The sequence below is a fragment of the Cynoglossus semilaevis genome, chromosome Z, assembly GCF_000523025.1.
Source record: "Cynoglossus semilaevis isolate Cse_v1.0 chromosome Z, Cse_v1.0, whole genome shotgun sequence".
Lineage (NCBI taxonomy): Eukaryota > Metazoa > Chordata > Actinopteri > Pleuronectiformes > Cynoglossidae > Cynoglossus > Cynoglossus semilaevis.
The window spans coordinates 8,547,013-8,569,232 of NC_024328.1; the positions used below are offsets into that span (position 1 = coordinate 8,547,013).

Sequence of the window (22,220 nt, forward strand, 5' to 3'; positions counted from 1 at the left end):
TTTTTTAAAAACCTTAACATTTTTTTAAGCAGCATTTCAATTAAATTATCTTTTGTTGACCAGAAGACAGTTGATTAGGTTTCAGGCATTATTAAAAAGATGTCAATTTAAGGCACACATTCAAATCATTGGAGCGAGTCATTTGATCAGGTCTGTCTAATGTTTTTAAAAGGCACAGGAAAATATAACCTGACAATAAAAAAAAAAAAAAACAATCCCTTACTCTGTAAATCTGTCGAGTCAAAATGGTGCACAAAAAACCTTCTAAATATGGCTGGGGTGAGAATATTGACTATGAACAACATCCAGACTAGTGAAGTAGCAACAAGGTGCAAAAGAAGAGTGTAATCGGAAACGTCAGTTAACTAAAACATTTGTAGTGAACAATTTAGTGCATAACTCTCTAATATATATATATTTTTTAATCCGACTATATGTGAGGTTTCTTTATTTGTTTGTTTCACCGTAAACGATGGAGGTGACGGTGTAGTTCAGGGCAGAGTCAGGAGCGGCGGTGAGGCCGACGCTGGACGAGGCGGCTGAAGAGAAGAAAACAGAAACAGGAAGGTGGTCAATATTGAGGTGTGACCACAGGCCTGAAGAGCTAAAGTGATAAGAAAACCTTGTTTGCAAAATTTGTAAACAATCATGCTCTGATCCAATCATATAAACGAACATCTGGTAACACCAGACACCGGTGCGCCAGAAATTAGACCAGTGTTTCCCAAACTTCTTTTCCTGGGGACCCATATTTTAAAAGTCACAAACCTTCACGACCCAAGTCAATAGACATTAGTTATAAAATCCTGGGAAACATAATGAGAGACGACCCAAAAAAAACCCTCTTGCGACCCACCTGAGGGTCGCGACCCAGTCTTTGAGAAACAATGCATTAGAGAATTGAGAAAAGTGTGATTAAAATGAGAGGTCCTGATTTTTTGGGGGGAAAAAAATCAGAGGACAATAACACAGAGGCTTTCGATTCAAGGACAAAGTGTGTTTGACGGATATACAAGAGATAAACTCCTAATCCTTCGTAGGAGTGCAGACAAACCCTCCTTCTCTCAGTACTCCTCACTGTCATTACTGTGATGAACTCGTATCAGCCACAGCATCGCACAAACAATAAAAACGTCCTAGTACAGTGATTTGAGTAATTGAGAAGGAGAAGAGAAATACTGTAGAGAGACATAGAAAAGAGCGGAGTGGTATCATCAGCACTGCACGATGAATGGTCCTCCCTGTGTCGGTTAGTGCGGCTTTCACCTGATATAAATATGAGCAGCAGAGTGATTCTCAGCACAGCTGGGGATTTATAGCAAATTGAATCAGTCGGCAAAAAAAAAACAAACGAAAAAAAAAAAAAACATTAAACAAAAGCACTACATCCAAGCGCTGGACTGTTAGCTTCATGTAGTCGACTCACTCCGAGACACCGTGGAGAGACTTTGACAACGTTGGACAAATAAGATCAGTGGTTTAATACAATACAGTCTCCTCACTATAGTCTCTACAGGCCTGTTTCCTGAAGTGAAGTTTAAAGAGAAACAATGAGTCACCATTAAGATGCCAGTAAGGGCTTGTCTGCCTGGTTTCTAACTAAGTCTATTTAAAAATAAAGTTATCTGAAGGAAGTGTTTGCAGAGAAATACAAGTGTCAAGTGTCTACAAGTGTCTTTGTTTGCCCTCAACGGGACCCAAGACAGAGATTGGGACAAAAAGCTCATTTCACAGTTCAAACTGAAACAGCTAGAAAATCATAAACGACAGGAAGAACTAGAAAAAAAAACTGAGAAGGAGCAGGAACTAGACTTCTTCTTTTTCTTTTGGCTTTGTCCCTTTTTTCAGGGGTTGCCACAGTGAATCATTGATTTCCATCTCTCCCTGTTCTCTGCATCTTCTACTCTGACTCCAACTATCTGCATGTCCTCCCTCACTGCATCCATATATCTCCTCTTTGGTCTTCCTCTTTGTCTCCTACCTGGTAGCTCCATCTCTAACATTCTTCTACCAATGTATCCACTGTCCCTCCTCTGCACATGTCCAAACCATCTCAATCTGGCTTCTCTAGCTTTTTCTCCAAACCTTCCTGTCTGTGTTGTCCCTCTAATGACCTCATTCCTGATCCTGTCCATTCTTGTCACTCCTAAAGAGAATCTCAGCATCTTTAACTCTGCCACCTCCAGCTCCGCCTCCTGTCTTCTGCCTATTGCTACCGTCTCTAAACCATACATCATGGCTGGTCTCACCACCGTCCTGTAAACCTTTCCCTTCACCTTAGCTGACACTCTTCTGTCACAGATCACTCCTGACACTTTTCTCCAGCTGTTCCATCCTGCCTGTACTCTATTCTTCACCTCTCTTCCACAGTCTCCTCTGCTCTGAACAGTTGATCCTAAGTACCTAAACTCCTGTACCTAGACACAGAAACAAAATACCATGGACACCGACAGAGTGAGGGAGGGATTTCTACCCAGGGCACCAGGTGACACCAGTGAGACTGAAGAACTGGTGACCACAGGGAGCAGGTGAGAGTAACAGCCCTGACTACAACAGACCTGGCACAACAGACCTGGCACACACTCAATATTTGTATTTTATTTTAAATAAAGTGTAATGATTACAAGTCAAGTAAATATACATTTTTATTTCTGAATAAAATTAAAAAATAATTAGTAAATAAATTTGTTTAGTAATGCTTCTCTTAGGTTGAAGTCACATGTAAAGTTGTGATTATAAATTATTTAATTTGTAAATGGTCATTCACCTACAGTCACAGTGAAAGAGTCGGCCCATGGAAACATTTACACAGACAAGCACAGATGATCCAGGTTTCCCAGAATCCTCTGACTTGATTGGCCTCGTCCCAAATCCTCTCACCCCCCACCCACCCACCCACCCTCCCTCCATCTCTCCTCCACAGCAGAGGTGGGAGGAGAAAAGCGGAGTAATTTTTCTCCTCATTAACTTCCTGATTGGTTTCGGACTCCAATTTTTGCTCGTCTGCAGTTTGTCACCAATTCCAAACTGGCAGCCCAATCGTTAATACTAATGTTTGTGTAGCTAAGTGCAACCAGCTCTCTCTTTTTTTCTTTTTTATCCTTCAGTGATCTACTTGTACAGCAATAAGAGACTGTGGGTGGGGCGGGAGGGTGGATGGGGGGGGACGTCTGTGAATTAGCCCATTCACTGCTAATTCTCTGCCTGTTCATCAGTAGGAAATCTATGATGTAATTAAGGGCTGAAAGCATCTGGACGTGTTAGTTTCAGCGGGGATGTTAAATCACGACACTCTGTGAACACATGTCGTCTCCTGCATCTGACCGTGCTCAGCTCTCCTGTTAAATATAGATTAATGTCTCAAACAGCAGGAAGCCCTGTTCACTGTCAGCCAGGAATTAAAACATCATCTTCATTACTGTCACATCGTACATTAGTCGGTGTAAAAATAAGATAAGAGTCATTGTTTTCTTTTTTTTTTAAATCAGCTGAGACGGCCATTTTTATCACTTTAGCCTTTCTTAATGAAAGTTTTATTATTAATCGGATTTTTTACAGATGATACTCTTCAGACACTATAATGTAGTTTTAACATCATAATATATATATATATATATATATATATATATATATATATATACATGGTCATTTGTTATTCTTTATTGATACTGGCATCAAATTTCATGTAATTCTCAATAATGTTGCACTTGGAAAAAAATGACTTCAGGTGGAATTCTACCTTAGTTTCTTACATATATGAAAATATGTCACTTTTATCGCATTTTAAATGTGTTCATCTGTTGTGAACACATTTGTGGGACACCGGGACACATTTGTGCATTTATTAACCCATAAAATCCTTAAGTTCTAACCACTTGCAGCTCATGTCTTATTTCCTTATTTCCTTCCTTGATGCTCCGGCCAGAGCGTTTTATTTTAAAAAAAATTCTAGTTCCTGCTAATTAAGAAAATGTCATTTCAATTTTTAATTAATCAACATGTCTACATTTAACAATTTAAAAAATTGAATTTGCTACACAAAAGAAAAAATGCATCCTTTTAAGTGAAAGTCGAGCAGTGTTGTTGTAACAATGTGAGAGAAATCCCCAGAGTTTGAGCCATGAAAGGAAAGGGCCTTAAGTAAGAACCTAAGAATCAGCTTAAGTTTCAGGCAGTGGAAAAACAGCGCTTGTAACGACACACACACACACACACACACACACACTTTACCTGCTGGTGATGGTGAAAAGAGAGATTATTGTCAAGGCTGAACTTTTGGCCTTTCCACAGTCACTCTATATAAGATTTCCAAACTATTAAACAGTCTTTGTGTGGAATGACAAAAGGAAGCTTTTTTAACCTCCCACTTGTCCTGTTGGGAGAGGGAGGGAGAGAGTGAATGAAGGTGCAATCATTTCTGCTGCTGCCAAAGAGGAGAACAAAAGCCCAGATGTGTGAGGAAATGGTAATTTGGTCTGATCTTCCAGGGATAAGCCCCTCTGTAGGTTTCATACTCTGAACTCACCCACCGTACACCAGGGCCATGTGGGTAGATAACACACACACACACACACACACAGGTTTTGGATTTTAGTGCAACATCCATAGACATAAATTACTTCCCTGGCCTCTAGTACCAACCTCAACATACACCAATATCTTAATCGTTACATTTATCTAATCCTAAATCTAAAATATGATCTTGAACCTCAAAATATCCTTCTTCTAGGTGAAGACCTGAAACAGGTCCCACATGGAATACATGTCAACTGTAGCATTTTCCCCAAAATGTCCCCAGAAGTATAGCTATACCAGCACACACACAAACATATCTAAAGTCAAATGTTAAAAGTAAGAAAAGTAAGTTTCTGAATTATAAAGTACTCTGTATAAACACAGACATTTACTACAGTGAAACCTCATAATACTTTATGTTTCAACCCTATTACAATAACAAATGCATTTAAACCTGACCTTTTGGTCATATTTGGTCAAGTACAAATACATGCTTTTCTTTGTCTTTTTTTTATTATTATTATTATTAGTTTTCCTTACTATACAATTTAAAAAGGACAATAAAATTTGAGTGAACTGTTGTGGGGCTGTGGAGAGGCTTTAATGACCAGAACCAAAGTTCAAACTTAAGGATAAAGAGTTGCTTGTCCAATGACAAGGTTGGCCTGGGATTAAACGGTTCCTATTAAAAGGATACGAGCTGTGTCCAAAATCCTCGTCCCCCGGCCAGTGTGAGAGCGTCCCGTGTGTGTCCAACTAAAACAGAGCCCTTGTAGAGGTGGGCGCTCCCCTCTGGAGAAATGATATGGGCGTCTGATTCCTCATCAGCAGCCCGGCAGCAGGACTTAATGACCCGGAAGACTCAGCCACGGAGCAGATAGACCGTCAGGCTTTAAATACAGAGCAGTGATGAGTGGAGGCTGATGCCACTCAGCTAATGTTCACTCCGCCGACCTTTCACCCCGGGTTTAGAATCACAAGTTTATCCAGACGGCCCATTGGACCTGATCTTATGATATCTGTTAGCTTGACTCATCACATATGAAGGTCAAAAGAGCTTTTTTTTTTACTTTTTAACAGAGAAAGATTAGAAAGTTGTTTCTCTGACAATGAAGACAAACATTTTAAGTCCAAATATTTCTCCTCATTAATCAAAACGTACAGAGCTGTTCAGTCAGATACTAGAAAGATAAACTAGAAAGAGGAAATAATGTCCGTAATATTTTTTTAATACAAAAGCTGAGTCGGTTACATAGTGTAGCGGTTAGTACGCCTGCCTCGTGAGTCCTGGGTTCGATTCCTAGAGGAACCACATGCTTGGTGATTACTAGGGGCTGTCTGTTAACAGCATATCTGCTGCTAACACAACAATTCCTCAAACATGGGATCACTATAGTACAAATTTTATTTTATTATTGCCTTTAAATTTACAAAACGTATGTTGATAATACAACTGTTTCTCTAATACACGTGTCAAAATCAAGACCCGTTGGCTAAATGCGGCCTACCAAGTCATATTGTGTGGCCCGTGGGAGGTGTTTAAAGTGTTTAATTGCCCTTAAATAAAGTTCTCCGGTGAAAATGAGATTGACACACCTGCTTAAAATAAAACTCAGATAAACATCAGAGATTTATTTCAAAACAGATTTGTTGTAACCACATGGCGTCTGTAACACTTTTAGGTTTTACCATGGGGACATTTGTTTGCTTAAAGTCGTCAGTGCGCTGCTGTCACTTACGGTGACAATAAACTAACAATAACCCAGCAGTGAAAGAAGCCATAAATTTAAAAAAAAAAAGAAATTAAGACAAAACCTACTGATGCAAGAAGAAGACTATTTCATTTTATTAGTTTGCCAGGGCTCAGCCTGCGTGTTTATCGAGGAGCCGTTGAGACAGTTGTTCAAAGTGACTCAGTCACTTGTGCGGCCATTAGAGGGGTCAAAAAATGTTTAAGTGCTCATTATCGGTTTGCGATGGAGCTGAGGAGAGAGACGGGCCGACGTAGGTTGACAGAAGGCATCAGTGTTGGGGTCAAAGGCTAATTAAGCAGAGAGGACCCTTTGCTCTGGCATTGTTAACCAATCTGTCCCCAGTGAAGATGACTGCCACAGAGGCGTGACACCGACCACGTCCCTATGCTAAATCTCAATTTCGGCTACTCTGCCCCATCAACTCACAAAATGGCCTGTCAGTCTAGCGTTGGGCTTTCTGACACGACCCGTCGGAAAATTATGGATATGCAATAATGAGCCGGGGCAACAAATCGATAGGCGCAGGATTTTTCCATCATTACATTTTAAACAAGAGATTCATTGTGAGTCGACAGGGTAAGAAAAATGCCAAAGTAAAGGACACAGGGAGAGTGAAATATAACGCTGTGGAAAGGAGGACGCCTCTCACGGGTGCTAAAGCTGCCAAATGTGTTTATCTAAGTCGTTCAGCTGTTCCAGATAGCTGCCAAGGCAACGGCATTTGTCAACGCACGCTGAGCTGCCACAGCTGCTTAAAACAAGGTGAGGAAAGTGACTTCAAAGGCACGATTAGGTGGAAATGTACCGTAACGTACAAAGTTTGTTTCATACAGTTATTGTAAGGGGGGTGCAGAGTGGGAGGAGGGGGGTTAAGGGGAAGGAAATTCTACTTTAAGTACAAACACAGACACAGGTGATGATATGTAGAGTGTATATAAAAATCATCTGCATGTAGATGATATTTTGATATATATATATATATATATATAGTTCACGTAACACTCTGGGATTACAGGGTGTAACAGTAAATCTGTTATATGAGTTTGGACAGATATTCATTGAAGATGTCAAAGGATAAAATGGACCAGTAAAACTAAACAGGACATACTGGCCTGATAAAAATGTTATCACTGGTTAGATGCCTGAGCTGGAGTCTGTCAGCTGGAGCCTGAAGAGTGAGGCTGATGGACAGTATTGTCTCTTGACTCTTAGTTACACTACAACAGGAGTGTGTGATCTGTCACTCCATCACTCACACCCTGCCGTGTCCTGCACCCTGTTAGCCCCTGGGGCTGTGGAAGAGCTAAATACCAGTGTAATTGTCCACTCAAGACACAAGCACCTTTGTAATGTGTTGTAGAACACCACCATTAACACAGGCCTGGGGCTGTGGAGACGTTAAACGGCCCGAGCAGTGAAGTTTATGTCCCCGCTGTCTCTCCTTTTCTTTTCATCTACAGACAACGCAGCTATACCACAGCAACATATCCACATCATATATAAACAATATCATCGCCACTATCAATGCAATATATATATATATATATATATATTGCATTGATAGTGGCGATGATATTGTTTATATATGATGTGGATATGTTGCTGTGGTATAGCTGCGTTGTCTGTAGATGAAAAGAAAAGGAGAGACAGCGGGGACATAAACTTCACTGCTCGGGCCGTTTAACGTCTCCACAGCCCCAGGCCTGTGTTAATGGTGGTGTTCTACAACACATTACAAAGGTGCTTGTGTCTTGAGTGGACAATTACACTGGTATTTAGCTCTTCCACAGCCCCAGGGGCTAACAGGGTGCAGGACACGGCAGGGTGTGAGTGATGGAGTGACAGATCACACACTCCTGTTGTAGTGTAACTAAGAGTCAAGAGACAATACTGTCCATCAGCCTCACTCTTCAGGCTCCAGCTGACAGACTCCAGCTCAGTTACATTCTCAAGCCAAGGTTCTTACTTAAGTAAAAACTTACTTTGGGAAATCAATTGTAAAAGCGTTGAGTTCTCCTTATTTTCCAAAGGTCCAGGCTGGTTCAGTATATACTGTATGTTCAAGTGTCTCCCCCCGTGTACCTGATCTAAAACTGTTCAAAACTTGAGCAAATAAAACGGAAAAAATATTTTCATTCATGTTCAGGATATGTTTTGTGAAAATTATGTTTCATTAAATAATCATATTTAAATTTTTAACCCATCCCATCATCCATTCACTTATTGTTCCTCTACTACAGTTTTTCCCAAACTTATTTTTAAAAGTCACAAACCTTTGCGACCCAAGTCAATAGACATTATTCATAAACTCCTGGAAAACATGATGCGAGATGACCCAAGAAACAATCTCTTGCGACCCACCTGAGGGCCGTGACCCAGTCTTTGGGAAACAATGCTCTACTACACAAACAAACTACAAAAATCTTTTTTTTGTTGTTTAGTTTTATGAAACACCTTCGATCTTGAAACACAATCTCAGTCCCTGGCATGCGTTTGTGTAACCACCTCCACACACACACACACACACTGCACCATAATCCAAACAAACGGCTGTATTCTAACCTCTGCTTTTTACAGGCAGTGACACACAGGTGAGTGAATGTACAGAGGTGAGCGATGTTCTCACCATAACAGTCACCAAACAAATAAACTCTGAACGCTGCTACATGACATGAAACAGCACTTCCTCTGAAACAAGGTCACCTCCTGGGTTAAAAGTTTGTTTACTTTAAGGTTACATAAATCCAAGAGAGTAGGGACACCTTTGACATCTACAAAACAAGTGTGTCCCCTGTGTGTGTGTTCAAGTGGCTATTGTACACTGGAATGTGTGTGAGTCTATGAACGGACTTACCTCATTATTCCTGTGTGTGTGTGAAATTTAAAGTAATCTGATCAGGGAGCAGTAAAGCCCATTTTGCACATGAAACAAAGAATCTCACTGACACCAATCTCTCTGTCATTTTTCCCAACTTTCTTTCCCCCAGTGGAGAGTGGGAACCTGAAACGACGGACTTTATACGCAGTAACTCACTTTGTTGTTCAGTACAGTATAGATCGCAGCGGGGAAAATCAATAGAATATCATCTAGAAAGATAGTAATGGATTTCTAACTTAATGGGCTCACACGGGTCTATCGATTAGCAGGATTAACATCTGCAATACCTCAACAATCTGATTTGCATTTAAATTACAGTACGCTCCGTGCTGACACCATTATAACAAAACAGACAAATATACCGCCAGCACAGCCAGCACTCGGCTACGACCTGCCGCTGGAATAAATCTCATATTTTCTTTTTTTTTTTTTTTTTGAAGTAAGAACTACATTAAAGTAAAGTTGCTGTGCTGACAGCTGGTGAACTTTGAGCAGTTTTTAAATTTTAAAAAGTCTAGACAAGGACAAAAATAAATAAATAAAGAATGTACGCTGTGCGCTTGAGGCCGTCTCCTGTAAGACTGAAACAGCCATAAGTCTTTTCAGGGCAGCTCATCTCAGCCGCCCTGGTTAGAAGCAGAGCGAGTGTTTGTGAAGAAACAGCGTGAGGGTGTGTGTGTGTGTTTCTCTCTGTGTGTGTATGGTGTATATACTGTATAAGAAGGGGGTGAGGTGAGATGTTGGGAGGGCAGAAAAGGTGGGGTGGGAGTTTGATGGACTGCGCTGTCACCTCCCGCTCTGCGATTTACGGCGGCGGGGCTGCTGACGAGTGTGGGGCAGTAAACAGGCCGGCCGGGGGCGTATTTCACAGGGAGCTGGCTTTTATGAAGAACACCAGGACGGCTCTACCCACAGTTCCACCCGGCCCGCCGTGACGGATGGAGAAAGACGCATGACAAGCTTCATCATTGTTTGTAAATCTTAACTGTTCCCGCTCACTAACTCCAGAAGGCAATTTTGCGGAGACAGCGAGGTCTGTGGAAGGGGAGGGCAAAGTGGGGGGGAAGGAGGTGGAGGGAGAGGAGGAGGAGGCAGAGAGGGGAGAGGAGGGGAAAGGACAGCATGCCACTCCTGAAGGTTATTTGGCCAAGTGATTAGTCCTATCCACGGAGAGAGATAAATCTGACAGGCTGTTGTTTGGCAGCCGGGTAGAAGGAGAGGCCAGGTAGACTCAGACTCAGACTCAGAGCTAACTCCTCTCCACCACTGTATCTGAAAGTACACAATGTGTCTGCTCAAATCAAATACTTTAACTTCTTTGAGAGAATTAGAACTCTCTAACACACCACATGTTTATCACATAAACGTGGCTCAGCAATGTGAACGTTTATGACTCGAGTGATTCTGCACCAAAAAGCACCAAAAAAAAAAAAAAAAAAAAAATCCAAACATTTGCAAATAGTTTTTGTCACGGAAACTTAACTACATGAATCTATAAGTGAAAGCATCTGCTCAACTAATCTATTTGTCTTCTCTTTTATTGACTGGATGGATGGATTACCATTCCAATAATGAGAAGCTGTTAATTTATTACACACACATGTTAAATTAAATGGGGGAAAAAATGTTGCAACTGCCCATATACTACTGTGTGTTATAGACTGTAGGACGAAATACACTGAACTCCTAAATTGTGTTTCTGCCCTTTAAAAACAGTATTCAATACTTAAATACTAGGAGCCGTGCGTAAGTAGCTTCAACATATTGTATATTTACTGCTGTTAATTTAGATTAATGCCAGCGCATTAGAAAAACAAATCCATACACACTAGGCCAATAAAATACAGAGGTTTTCAATACTTCAAGTTTGGGGCAGTTCTGTGCTAAACAGCTGTTAAGTCTCTTCTCCTCATATGATGACTATTCATAGACAATAATACAGTATTGAAAAAAAGGATTAACATTACTGCGTCTTAGTCGTCATGCAGTTTTTTACTGTCCCATCATGAACAATTAGATGGACTAGACTACAAAGAAAAATTGCAAAAAAAAAAAAAAAAAAGTTTTTGGTGCTAAATATAAAGAATTCATCAGTGCAAACTAACAAGCATCTTATCTGTGCGTCTTCACTGTAAAATGGTCAAATTATTAAAGAGTTTAATTGTTCTTTGGATTTTCGAGCAGTGATCAGACGCAGCACGATATTAACGTCTTACAAAATAAAAAAAAATAAAAAAAAGTTGGACTCCTTAAAGAGAGCCTTTTCTCTACCATAGGGGTCTGTAGCAGCAAAGTGGGACCACCCGCTGGGAGTGTTGTTTTCTTGTAATGAAGCGTTACATTCGCAGCAGCAGGATGACATGGGACCCACACAGGAAAAGGACAGGTGAAAGTTATAAACAAATACAGGCAGAGCCAGAATGCAGGCTTTTGAGGTCAGTGATGCTGGTGATGACAGCAGACTATTTACCAAAAGAAGAAGCTTGTTGCTATGCTAATGACTGTCTTCCTCTTAAACTCCATATAGTTCTCTTTGACCATAAACTGCAATTTTAATCTTAAATAATTATTTTCAAATGTTATTGCAATGTACTGTATTTTTAAAAAAATATATCAAATATATTTCAAAACTGTATTTCCAAACAAAAATGTGTTTGGGTCGTACATCAGCAGGTGTGTCAGACAGTGACTGAGTGAGTACTTCACTTTCTAAAAAAAATGTTACAACAGGTAACAAGTACATTTCTGTGCGTCACTCACAGGCTGCCGTGGTCTCGGCGTAGTTGTTGTTACTGCTGTAGTTGCCGTCCTCCAGGTTGCAGATGGAAGGAACGTAGGTGGCAGAGCTGCGGCCTTGGGTCAGGTAGGAGGTTGCTGGGTAGTAAGAATGCATGCAGTACTGAGAGGGCATGTTGTGGCTCGGCAGGCAGCCATCACCATGAGACATCTGCTTTATACAAGAGAGAAACAAACACAGGCATTTTACAAATATAGGAATAAAAAACAAGGTCCTTTAAATCAGTTTCTCCAACTGTTTCTACTCTGAGAAAACCTTGATCTCTCTGACTACCACCATGATGACCAACATTAGAATTCCCCTGCTCGTTCGACATTCAACTTATAAGTGATCTCATGATTCCGTGTTGCGTGTGCTGAGGTGAGCAACAGACTTGCATTGCAGCAAGAAAGTAAATAAATAAATAAATAATGTATTTATTGTGCATGGTACCTGTGAGTGACACACAGAAATGTTACCTGTTACCTAACATTTTTTTTAGAAAGTGAAGTACTCACTCAGTCACTCTCTGACACACCTGTTGATGTACGACCCAAACACATGTTTTGAAATATATTTGATATATTTTTTTAAAAATCCAGTACATTGCAATAACATTTGAAAATAATTATTTAAGATTAAAATTGCAGTCTATTGTCAAAGAGAACTATATCACTTATTCCCGATCTTGAATCTTGAATCTTGATCTATCTTTTAGATTTATTCAGTTGAAAATGTAAATGTGAAAATGTGAATTTTCCCCATGTACCACTAGAGAGCTCTCGTGTACGTACCACAGTTTGAGAACCACTGCTCTAAATTATTATAATTATTATAAAGTTTGGAGTTTTAAGACTTCAGATACTACAATTCCCATCCTCAACTTGACCTTCTCTGTTGTGAGTCACTAATACCCTGGGTGCTTCTGTCTAAAGGTGCTTTTTATACAACTACAGCTGCTGCTCTTTAGCTAATAAACAGTCAATAGTGGATTAAAGTGTCCAGTTACACAGGACAAATTTAGCAGACACTAGCATCCTGACTCTGACAAACCCCATTCATTTAATTTAATTTATTCTCACAGTGACCCTCCATTCGGTGCCACCAGACCTGCTTTGCTTGCACATTTAACTGCTACAGTCGTAAACCTTAAATGTTTGTGCCAGAGATCCAGAAAGGAGGCGATGTATGCAATTTAGTGGATCAGCACGAAGCTGTGATTCGCAGTACTGTGCTGCAGAGAGAAGAGGCCACTCAAAGTACTGAGAGTACTGAGTGTATAAAGCCATAGTCAAATTAATCTAAATCTTTTATTTTTTAAATCTTTTTTTGTATTAACCATGCATATTCATGTGAAAACTCATGACAAAGTGGTTTTTTAAATTTTATTTCTCAACACTGCTGGCTAAAGTTACCCTGCTACACTGTTGCATTTTTATAGACAAGTTACACTGTCTCGACCACATGATGACAGGTACTGTACAAGGAGGCCAACAAACTCTGCATGTCTAACACTTATTGCACATTCAGCCATAAAAAATGTTTGGTTTTTTTTCCTCCAATCTGCATCGTCCCTACATTCCACTGTTGCAGTCATGTGACCCTAAAGTCACGTGTCTAAATCGGGATGTTGTGTTTAAGGTGTGCAGTGGCTTTGAACAGAATGATTTGTTTCATGCAGTGGGTGGAAAATAGCTATACTAGCATTAGCTCTTTGACTCGTAGTATAACAACTCGTACTAATGGATATTGACTCCAGAGATATACACAGACCCATTCTTACATACATACATATATTTTAAAAACCTGAGCTATTACATTATAAACAACATAAATACTTACACTCCTCCAAAGCACCCAATCACTTATTCACAGGTTTCACAACAACAGATTACAGTGGCCAGAAGAAATAAAGACGTAAATAGAAAATTAGCAGTGTTTGACTTCATAGGAGCGAATTCTAAAAATGGACTGTATCACACTTCTGTCGCCCTGAAAACTTCAGAACGAGCTGTCTACTCAGCAGCAAGGCCGCCTCAGCGATGGTTTTCAATTTCATTTTTATGGAATTTGATTTCTGTCACCCTGTAATACGTCACCCGAATTGTCCACACCATCAATTCTCCGACAGTTTTATAAACTGTTATTTAAGCTACACTCAGCTCCTGTATGAGGCTGTGAAAAATACAATAGGGATTGGATTGGAGTGGGTGCTGAGCCTGTGGGCCGCATGTGCAGCACCTGACGCTGGCCTCTGAGAGCAGCAGTGATCAGGGTCAGAGTCAGTGGCCCTACAGACAGGCAGAAGCACAGAGAAAAAGGTAACAGCACTGATCTAAATTGTAAATTTATTATAGTAGAAACAGTAAAGTAATAGTGTAGCAATAGTGCATCAAAAACTCTGAGCATTCTTTAACTTTTAGGCTAAATTTTCTTACGGAAGTGGATAAAACAGACAAATATTATGGTCATAGTGGTATTAGGTCTTTTTACACATATCTACACTATAAGTACTAGAACTTTTTTTCATCCTTTAGCTGGGTTTTTGACTAAAATATATAACTTCCTGTTTGTTATTTTCACACTGACAGCCACTAGAGGGCACTCTAGGCTTGTGTACTAGTATCTGCTACCCCTGTACCACTGAAAATTTACGTTCATTATTTTCACACTGAATGTCGCTAGAGGGCACTAGTGTGACTTATACTCCAGAGTGACTTACTGCAGTGATTCTCAACCACTGAGCCGTGGCACACTAGTGTGTCGTGAGAAATCATTAGGTGTGCCGTAGAAAAGTATCCAACTTCACTTAATTGGGCTGAAAACTATATTTAGTTATTTTCATATAATTTTTCTTTGCTCGTCAAAGCATGAAAGGTAGAACAGTTAAATGCTCTTCTGCTAGGTGGCAGCAGATAGCTATGAAAATGAAAAAAAAGATAAATCAGAGCTGTTGAAGATCATTGGGTCTTTCTTCAATTCCTGCCAGTATATCAGCGTTGTCTCCAACTAAACAGGCCAAATTTTTTAGCCAATTATGAGATTATTTAGACTATAAAATTATTATATTTCATTAATACATTTTGTGAGATTTGTGTTTGGTGGTGTGCCGTGAGGTTTTTCCTTTGATATATATGTGCCCTGGCTCAAATAAAAGGTTGGGAAACACTGACTTACTGTATATATGTTTTTTCTTCCTTATTATGCAATTTTTGGGTGGTGTGACTTATACTCCTGAAAATACAGTATATATATATATGTAGCTAGAGCAAAGACTCTGCTATGTCATTTAAATCGCAACACCACCTTTGTCCTTTACTATATATATTGTTTTCTTCACAAAAAAATGAATAACCAAAAAGTTCCATCCCTGACTGACTTGGTGACTCCTGGGGGGCCTTCTGTACCTCCTGCAGAGGACTTTTATCAGTCACCATCTCCCATCTGGAAGCTCAACACTAAACCCTGATATCATTATCGTCAACCTGCATGACAGCCAAGCCTGAGTGAGAGCACAGCAGAGGAGAAGAGAAGAGACGAAGATAACTTCACACTGATAAAATTAAAAAAAACACTGGATTTAACTTCTGAGCTTTGGTTTATCACAGCAAAGTGATATTAACTTAATAAAATACTTAATTATATTTGAATTTAAAATAGAAAAGAGCATTATTATTACTAATAATACTAAAAAACATAGTGTGAAGCCCAAGGATAATAAGTTTTGTTTGGACCATTTTACTGTTGAGGTTTCTGACAGGTAGAGGAAACCAGGCAGAAATAAACTATCATCAACCGTATTTTACTGCTTCCTTACTTACATCCAATATGTCAATGAATCAACAGCAGTGTCATTTGAATCTACATCATTTTAGCACAGAAACTAATCTTGAAATAATCAGCTCTTGATGCACACACAGAGGAGGCCGCTTGGATTTGAATAACCAGAAGACACAGCCCTCTTGACCTGACAACTTCACAGGGAATACCGTAAATCACTGAGGAGGATGGCCAAATTATGCTAAAGAGTGCTAACTGATTAGCATTAATGTGCTCACTTTCTCCTTCGAGCGCTGAGGCATATCGGTTTGTTCTTCTGCCAACAGACAATACCATTAACCTTTGCAATTCAGGCTCCGCTGTGCGCTGGCGGGTGAGCGTAGGCAGTGACCCCAAAAGTAGATGTTGCTATTGAGAGGCGTGTGGACGGGCGGGTGGGAGCCAAACGTTCTTAATAAAAAAAAAAACCCACCTCATCAGAGGAGACAGTTGAGTTATAGAGCTAATTTACTCCGCACACAGGCTCATCTCATTCGACACAACAGAGATACATGAAAACATAAATCAGTGGGAATATTCCAGTGGCTGAATGACGGAGTGTGTGTGTGTGTGTTCACGATTAGGTCACATTCATCCATCTCCATATGGAACAAAGAAACACAAGTGTGAATAAATGACAAACAGATGAACTTCTCACGCCCAGGAGGCTGTTCCATCACAGTCATATCCAGGTGTTAATATCTCAGTTTAACTACATGTCAAAAATGTATCTGATGTCATTGTCATTTTCCATCACACTGTATTTGGGAGATATTTGTCTTTTCTCTGCTCTGTTTTTCTACATCACAATTAAAACATGCTGACACAATTATTTATTTATTAAGCAGAAAAAACATGAATATGTTGTTTGTATATCGTTAGATAAACCTCTTAACAGCAACACTGTAATGTAGCTAAATTACAAAACGTTTAACTGTGAAACCCACAATGATGTCATATTTGTTGGCCTTATTTTGTTGTTGTGTTTATTATTTATTATTATATATTATTATATATTATTATTTTTGATTTGGTTAGCAAGCAAAAGTGTTTGCACAAGGTGCTAACAATTTGTTCTTATTAAAACGAATGGTAATCATGGTTTTTTAATTAATTAATTTTTTCCTTATAATTTTAAACAAGAAAGTTTTGTCCCTCATCTGATCTCTTGTGTAATTACTGCAGTTTGTTCCACATGTGGACCTAGTGTTTTTTTTCCGTATACTAATGGGGTGATTTCTATCACTTTTCTTGAAGACCCGTAGAGCAAACACACACACACACACACACAGTAGCACACATGCAAACAATTGACACCACTTCATCTCCTACTGTCCATAAACATCCGTCTCTTTTACCATACAGCTGCACTGCTTTTGGCTGTTTTTTTTAACTCCTGCTTATGACTCATGTGACTGGTCAAAAGCTAAAAGATCCATCTTTCAGTTTAAAAGCCATCAGTCTGCGTTGGCTCCAAAAGAACCATTTCTCTTTTACACCAGGAAAATCTTCTACCACATCTAAACTCACATCTGCTGATGATGTCATTACATTGAATTTATATATATATGAATTCATTTAAAAATATATATGTATATATATATTCAAAATATATATATACATATATTTACAAAAGCTAACAAAGCACACACAAGCTCTTTTGACTGGCACTATATACATAACTATTAATGTGTAACATACCAAGGACATGGACCAAGGAATGTACATACATTTTAATATATGTACACATAAATGTACATATATATACTAATATATATATACACTCAAATGTATATATTTACTTTGGATAAAAGTGTCTGCTAAATGTAATGTAATGTATTACAAACCAGAAAAGTGTAATTACTACAACTAAGACTTTTCAAACCCTAGTTATACTACTAGTACTAAGAGAGCACTGCTGCAGCTTTGGGATTAAAAGGAAAACTCTGAACCAAAGGCAAAAGCTAAACTAAAAATAGAAATAAAGAACACACCAAACCCCTCAGTATTTGGATTTAAATATTTAGAATACCTCAAATAATTGTACAGTAAGTAAAGAATAATGTGAATTAAGAAAACAAATCTCAGTTTGCCATTGAAGGACGACATAATAAAGTATCAAGCAGAGAAGAAAGGGAGCAGTGGTGCAGCAGGAAGATGCAAAACCTTTTCAGTTTGAGGCTCCTCCATCCACTGGTAATCTGATCTATTTGTCCTTTGTCCTTCTATCACTGCATTCTCAAATTAGAGATGAGACCTAATACTTCCATGAACTGTTTATAGCAGGAACACACACCTGGTATTGCTGATAGTTGTACAGGTAACGAGATGGTTGGTAGATGTTGTAATAGGGGGTTTCCATCTGAAGGTCAGACGATCCCTCATGATGAGCCCTGCTGCTCCCTGGAAGGACAGAGGATGAAGATGAGAGAGTCTCTGGACAGAGGACTAAAACCAAAAATGAACACACTCATTTTGTAAGTGTGAGTGTTGGGATTTTAAGCATACTGATACATTTGGAAAACACATTTATATAAGTTTGTTTTGGTGAATCTACTAGTAAAGATGATTGATTTAGATTTTTACATCTAAAAAAATTTTAAATTAACTTAAATTTTTGATGTTTTACCCTAAATGTTTTACTAGCATTATGATGAAAGAGTTTCAAAAACTTTGTGTAAGTCTATAATCAAACTGCTGACAACAGCACCATCTGCAGGTAGCGGATGCAGCCTCCACCTCTGCTCACACAAATGTATCTTTCTGCACAAAAGACCAACCGTTTTATTCATCATTTTCAGTTATTAGGGAACTCTTGTACTTTCCTTATCAACAGCACACTTTCTCATGCAGACCCAGCATTTTTGGCCTCCGTCAGTGACGACAACATGGACTCACACGGCCAAACATAATGACACTTGTTGTTTGTTCTATCTTCTGTCATCAGTAAATCACACTGTGCTAGACTCCCTTTTCCATCTCGCTTTTTTCTCTCTGTTGATCCGCCAGCGACCCAGAGTTCAGCCTTTTGGTCAAGGCTGCCCAACACGCAACCATCCTCGAACAAAGCCGATATTCTGACTCCCTAAATTTTTTATCAGGCCGAGAGGGAACACCATATCTGTGCTGGGCTCCTTGTGACGGGAAAACAAGAGAAGAGGCAATTAATCCTGGTATCAACAAATGTAGTTTTTAAAAACTTTTGTCTGGCATTATTGTCTGGTCTTCTCCCACAATCTGAGAACCTGAAGACCTGGGACAAAAATTTGTGAAGGACTTAAAAAAGACCGTAAGTATAAAAAAGCGTGTCAATATGAACATTTGTCTCTGCAGATAACCTCAAATGGACAAAACAGTAGATGATAAATCATTTAACAAATTATTAATAAAATAATAAATGAGTGATTACAATTTTTTTTATCTTATTTGTTTGACAATAATATGTTAATAGTTAATATATTTAACTAATTTGACTGTATAAAAACAAATAAATCTAATATAATATTCACTAGTTTGACCACTGGCTGTAATGGAACTTAAATTTATGATTTGACATTGTTTTGACCTGATGACAGGGTAAAATGTATATATTACACAATGTTTAAAAGCAAAGATATCTTTTGGAGGAAGGCATCAAGATGGCTGTCATCACACCTCTATAGGAAAGAACATTTATTAAATGTATTATGAAATTATACCTTCAAAAGAATCCACAAAAAAAGTACCACTGTGTTACATTAACTTTTCTTTTAGGTACATTTTTTTACCATGTGCAGCTCTGCCATACACAGGAAAACTGATCTGGACTGCAGGCAGGCCAGTCAAGCATGTATATGTCCATTAAGAAACAATTTTAAAAATAGTGCAAAGGGCATTTTTCTGCTAAAAAGTCAATATTTCTAGAGTAACCTTTCATCTTAAAAAGGAAAACATATATTTCTTTAATTTTCTTTAAAAATAACTCTGAATATAATAAAACATAAAATATTATTGGGCCAAAACTGAAGAATGGATCAATTTTTGTAAGTTTCTAAGTTAAGGCAATAAAGAAAGGTAAGGTCTGACCTTGGCCAGCATGCACATAAGTGGAGGTGCTGATGGAAGAGGGCATGGATCTCCCTTCCACAGGGAGCAGGCAGTCCGCTCCAGACTCACTCTTGACCATCACTTCAGGCCCATTGACAGCAACTGGAGTACAAATCCCAAGTTCTTCCTCCTGGGCCTGCTGCCTCCTCAGGGCAACCTGAAAACCAATGATAACTAAGCCTTAAAGTACGCTGGAGCAGAGTCTTTGTCAGAAAAAATAAAACAATAACCAGACTTCACAACACAGCAGTCATGACTTCAGAATGTGAACATGATCCACACACTGGGCCTGTAGATTTAAAAAGATTATTAACTGTGATCTACGCTGTGTCTGAAAGTCAGTGTTATATTATGTATTATTAATATCATTTTTTCTTATACATATATTTCATTTTTAAATAAAATATGTGTATCTCACAAAACCTGATTATAAGCTGTAGTAACTGATTTTTATTATTTGCAAATTAATGTTATATCTGGTGGATTTTTCTATTTAAAATTGTTTTATTGACTGTTTATACAGGTGAAGGACCTCACCCACCCCGCAAATGATCTGTTTGCCCGCCTCCCCTCAGGAAGACGGCTACTGAGCACCAAAAGCAGGACCACCAGACTGAGGAACAGCTTCTTCCCTGAAGCTGTGAGACTGTTGAACTCTATTGAACTGCTATTAATGTTTATTCCATTTACTTTTATAAATTGTGAAAACACTTCACCTTTTTCACTCGTGTCTGTTTATCCTTTCACTTTGTGGCAACCCGAAAAAACTAATGTTGCTAATTATGGTGAATTGCTCTACAGCATACATACATTTATGTACATATATATATGAATATATGTAAATATATGTGTATATATATATAATTTATCACTTTTTGCAATCGTTTCTATCGTTGTTTCGCAAAAGAACTCTTGTGTCGTACGTTATCTTTTGTATATATGTATGTATATATAAATTAATTAAAAAATGTATAAATATACGTTTTTACTGTATTTATATCAAACATATTCATACGTATTCAAACAGTAGGCGAAACAAACAGCAACCTCGACATTAACCGCTCTGCCATATTTGTATAACAACAACAAACAAAAACAACGAAAACTTTTTCAGAATGGTTAATTAATTACCATTAATTACAAAATGTTACAGGTTACTCGGTGTGTTTACTGTCGTCACAAAAAGTGTTAACTTGCTGCATTAAAAAAAAACATCTCCTGAGGGCTAAGCGGCGCTAACAGGTGGACTAACGGTTACCTGCGCCGCCATGATTCGCTGTCTCTCCGCTATGAGGTTACACTTGTCACAGCGACACTCCCTCCAGTCACAGTAGCGTTTGTGGCCCTTCAACGGAGACACGAAGCCGTGGTTCCTGCAGCGGGAGCACTTGGGCGTCCTGGGTGGTCTTCGGCCTTTGGATGGGGACTGTGGTCCAGTGTAGTCAGGGCGCTGCTTGTTCTTGTTCATGGTCCTTGTCTGTGGGAGTCTCGGGACTTCAGCCACGGAGTTCGTGCTCGTCCCTGAAGACAAGGCTACTTAAAGTCTGCTGCGGTGCCATGGGTTGCAGCTATAGGTCAACCTTCTCCCTTTGCCCGCCCTGCTACTGATACTGCTACTGCTACTGTAACAATATTTGAAGTTAGTATCAGTATCAATAACAATATCATTTTTTATCAAGTTTTTAAAGAAGTGTATACAGCATTATTCCTGCTATTTATAAACAAACAATGCGTACCTTTCTCTTCCTTCCCTGCAGAGGGCGATTTTGCAATGGTACTATGAAAAAAACATTTTAGTAGATTTTCAGAAAACTTAAATATAGGATGAGTAATAAAAAGGGTTAAAGTTAAATACCACAGTATTTAAAAGCATTTGTGGAAAAGGTTTATTTAGTTTATTTATTTATTTATTTACATGTTTTTGTTGAAGTTAATATTGACTAAGGTCGTACATATAAACTGTATGACTGTCAGTTGTAATTGTGTTTTAATATCTGTGTATCTACTCCTAGAACACATTCACTGTAGCTCTCCTTTTCTCAACAGCTGCACACTGAGTTAATTGAGCTGAAACTGAATTAACCTTCGTGTCAGTGAACCAGTCAGGCGAACGGATTTACAGGCAAGCGAGGGAAGTGATGTGAAACACACAGAGGTCCAATTAAAATAAGTGCACAGAAATTGAATTGCGGCGTGAAGGTGGTCACTAATTAAAAGCCTCTCGTTACATGACACTTAATAATAAAGCCCAGTTAAATCACTGCTACACACTGCCGCTGTAAGTGTAATTATATTGCGTCATAATGACAGATTATAATGTGGTTATAAAGTATGCAATTGACCACGTATAACATTTCTGTTAGTCCTTCTTTTAACTCCTCCTCACACCAAT

General features: G+C 38.9%; 1 protein-coding gene across 2 annotated transcripts; it reads right to left on the reverse strand.

Moving 5' to 3' along the window:
• Positions 1-146: 146 nt before the first annotated feature.
• Positions 147-21,497, reverse strand: dmrt1 (doublesex and mab-3 related transcription factor 1). Of its 2 annotated transcripts, none has more exon segments than NM_001294232.1 (5): positions 147-539; positions 11,908-12,097; positions 18,039-18,145; positions 19,808-19,985; positions 21,087-21,341. In NM_001294232.1, coding segments are annotated over 5 exon segments (777 nt in total). In that variant the 5' UTR covers positions 21,297-21,341; the 3' UTR covers positions 147-447.
• Positions 21,498-22,220: the final 723 nt, after the last annotated feature.

What these genes read in the sequence shown, in the direction of transcription:
- dmrt1 (XM_008336192.3), bottom strand. Translation starts at nt 21,296, where the DNA reads ATGAACAAGAACAAGCAGCGCCCTGACTACACTGGACCACAGTCCCCA. An exon ending in TTATGTGCATGCTGGCCAAG is followed by an intron (nt 18,146 to 19,807) that starts GTCAGACCTTAC and finishes CTGTCCTTCCAG; the next exon opens with GGAGCAGCAGGGCTCATCAT. An exon ending in ACAACTATCAGCAATACCAG is followed by an intron (nt 12,095 to 18,038) that starts GTGTGTGTTCCT and finishes TGTATAAAGCAG; the next exon opens with ATGTCTCATGGTGATGGCTG.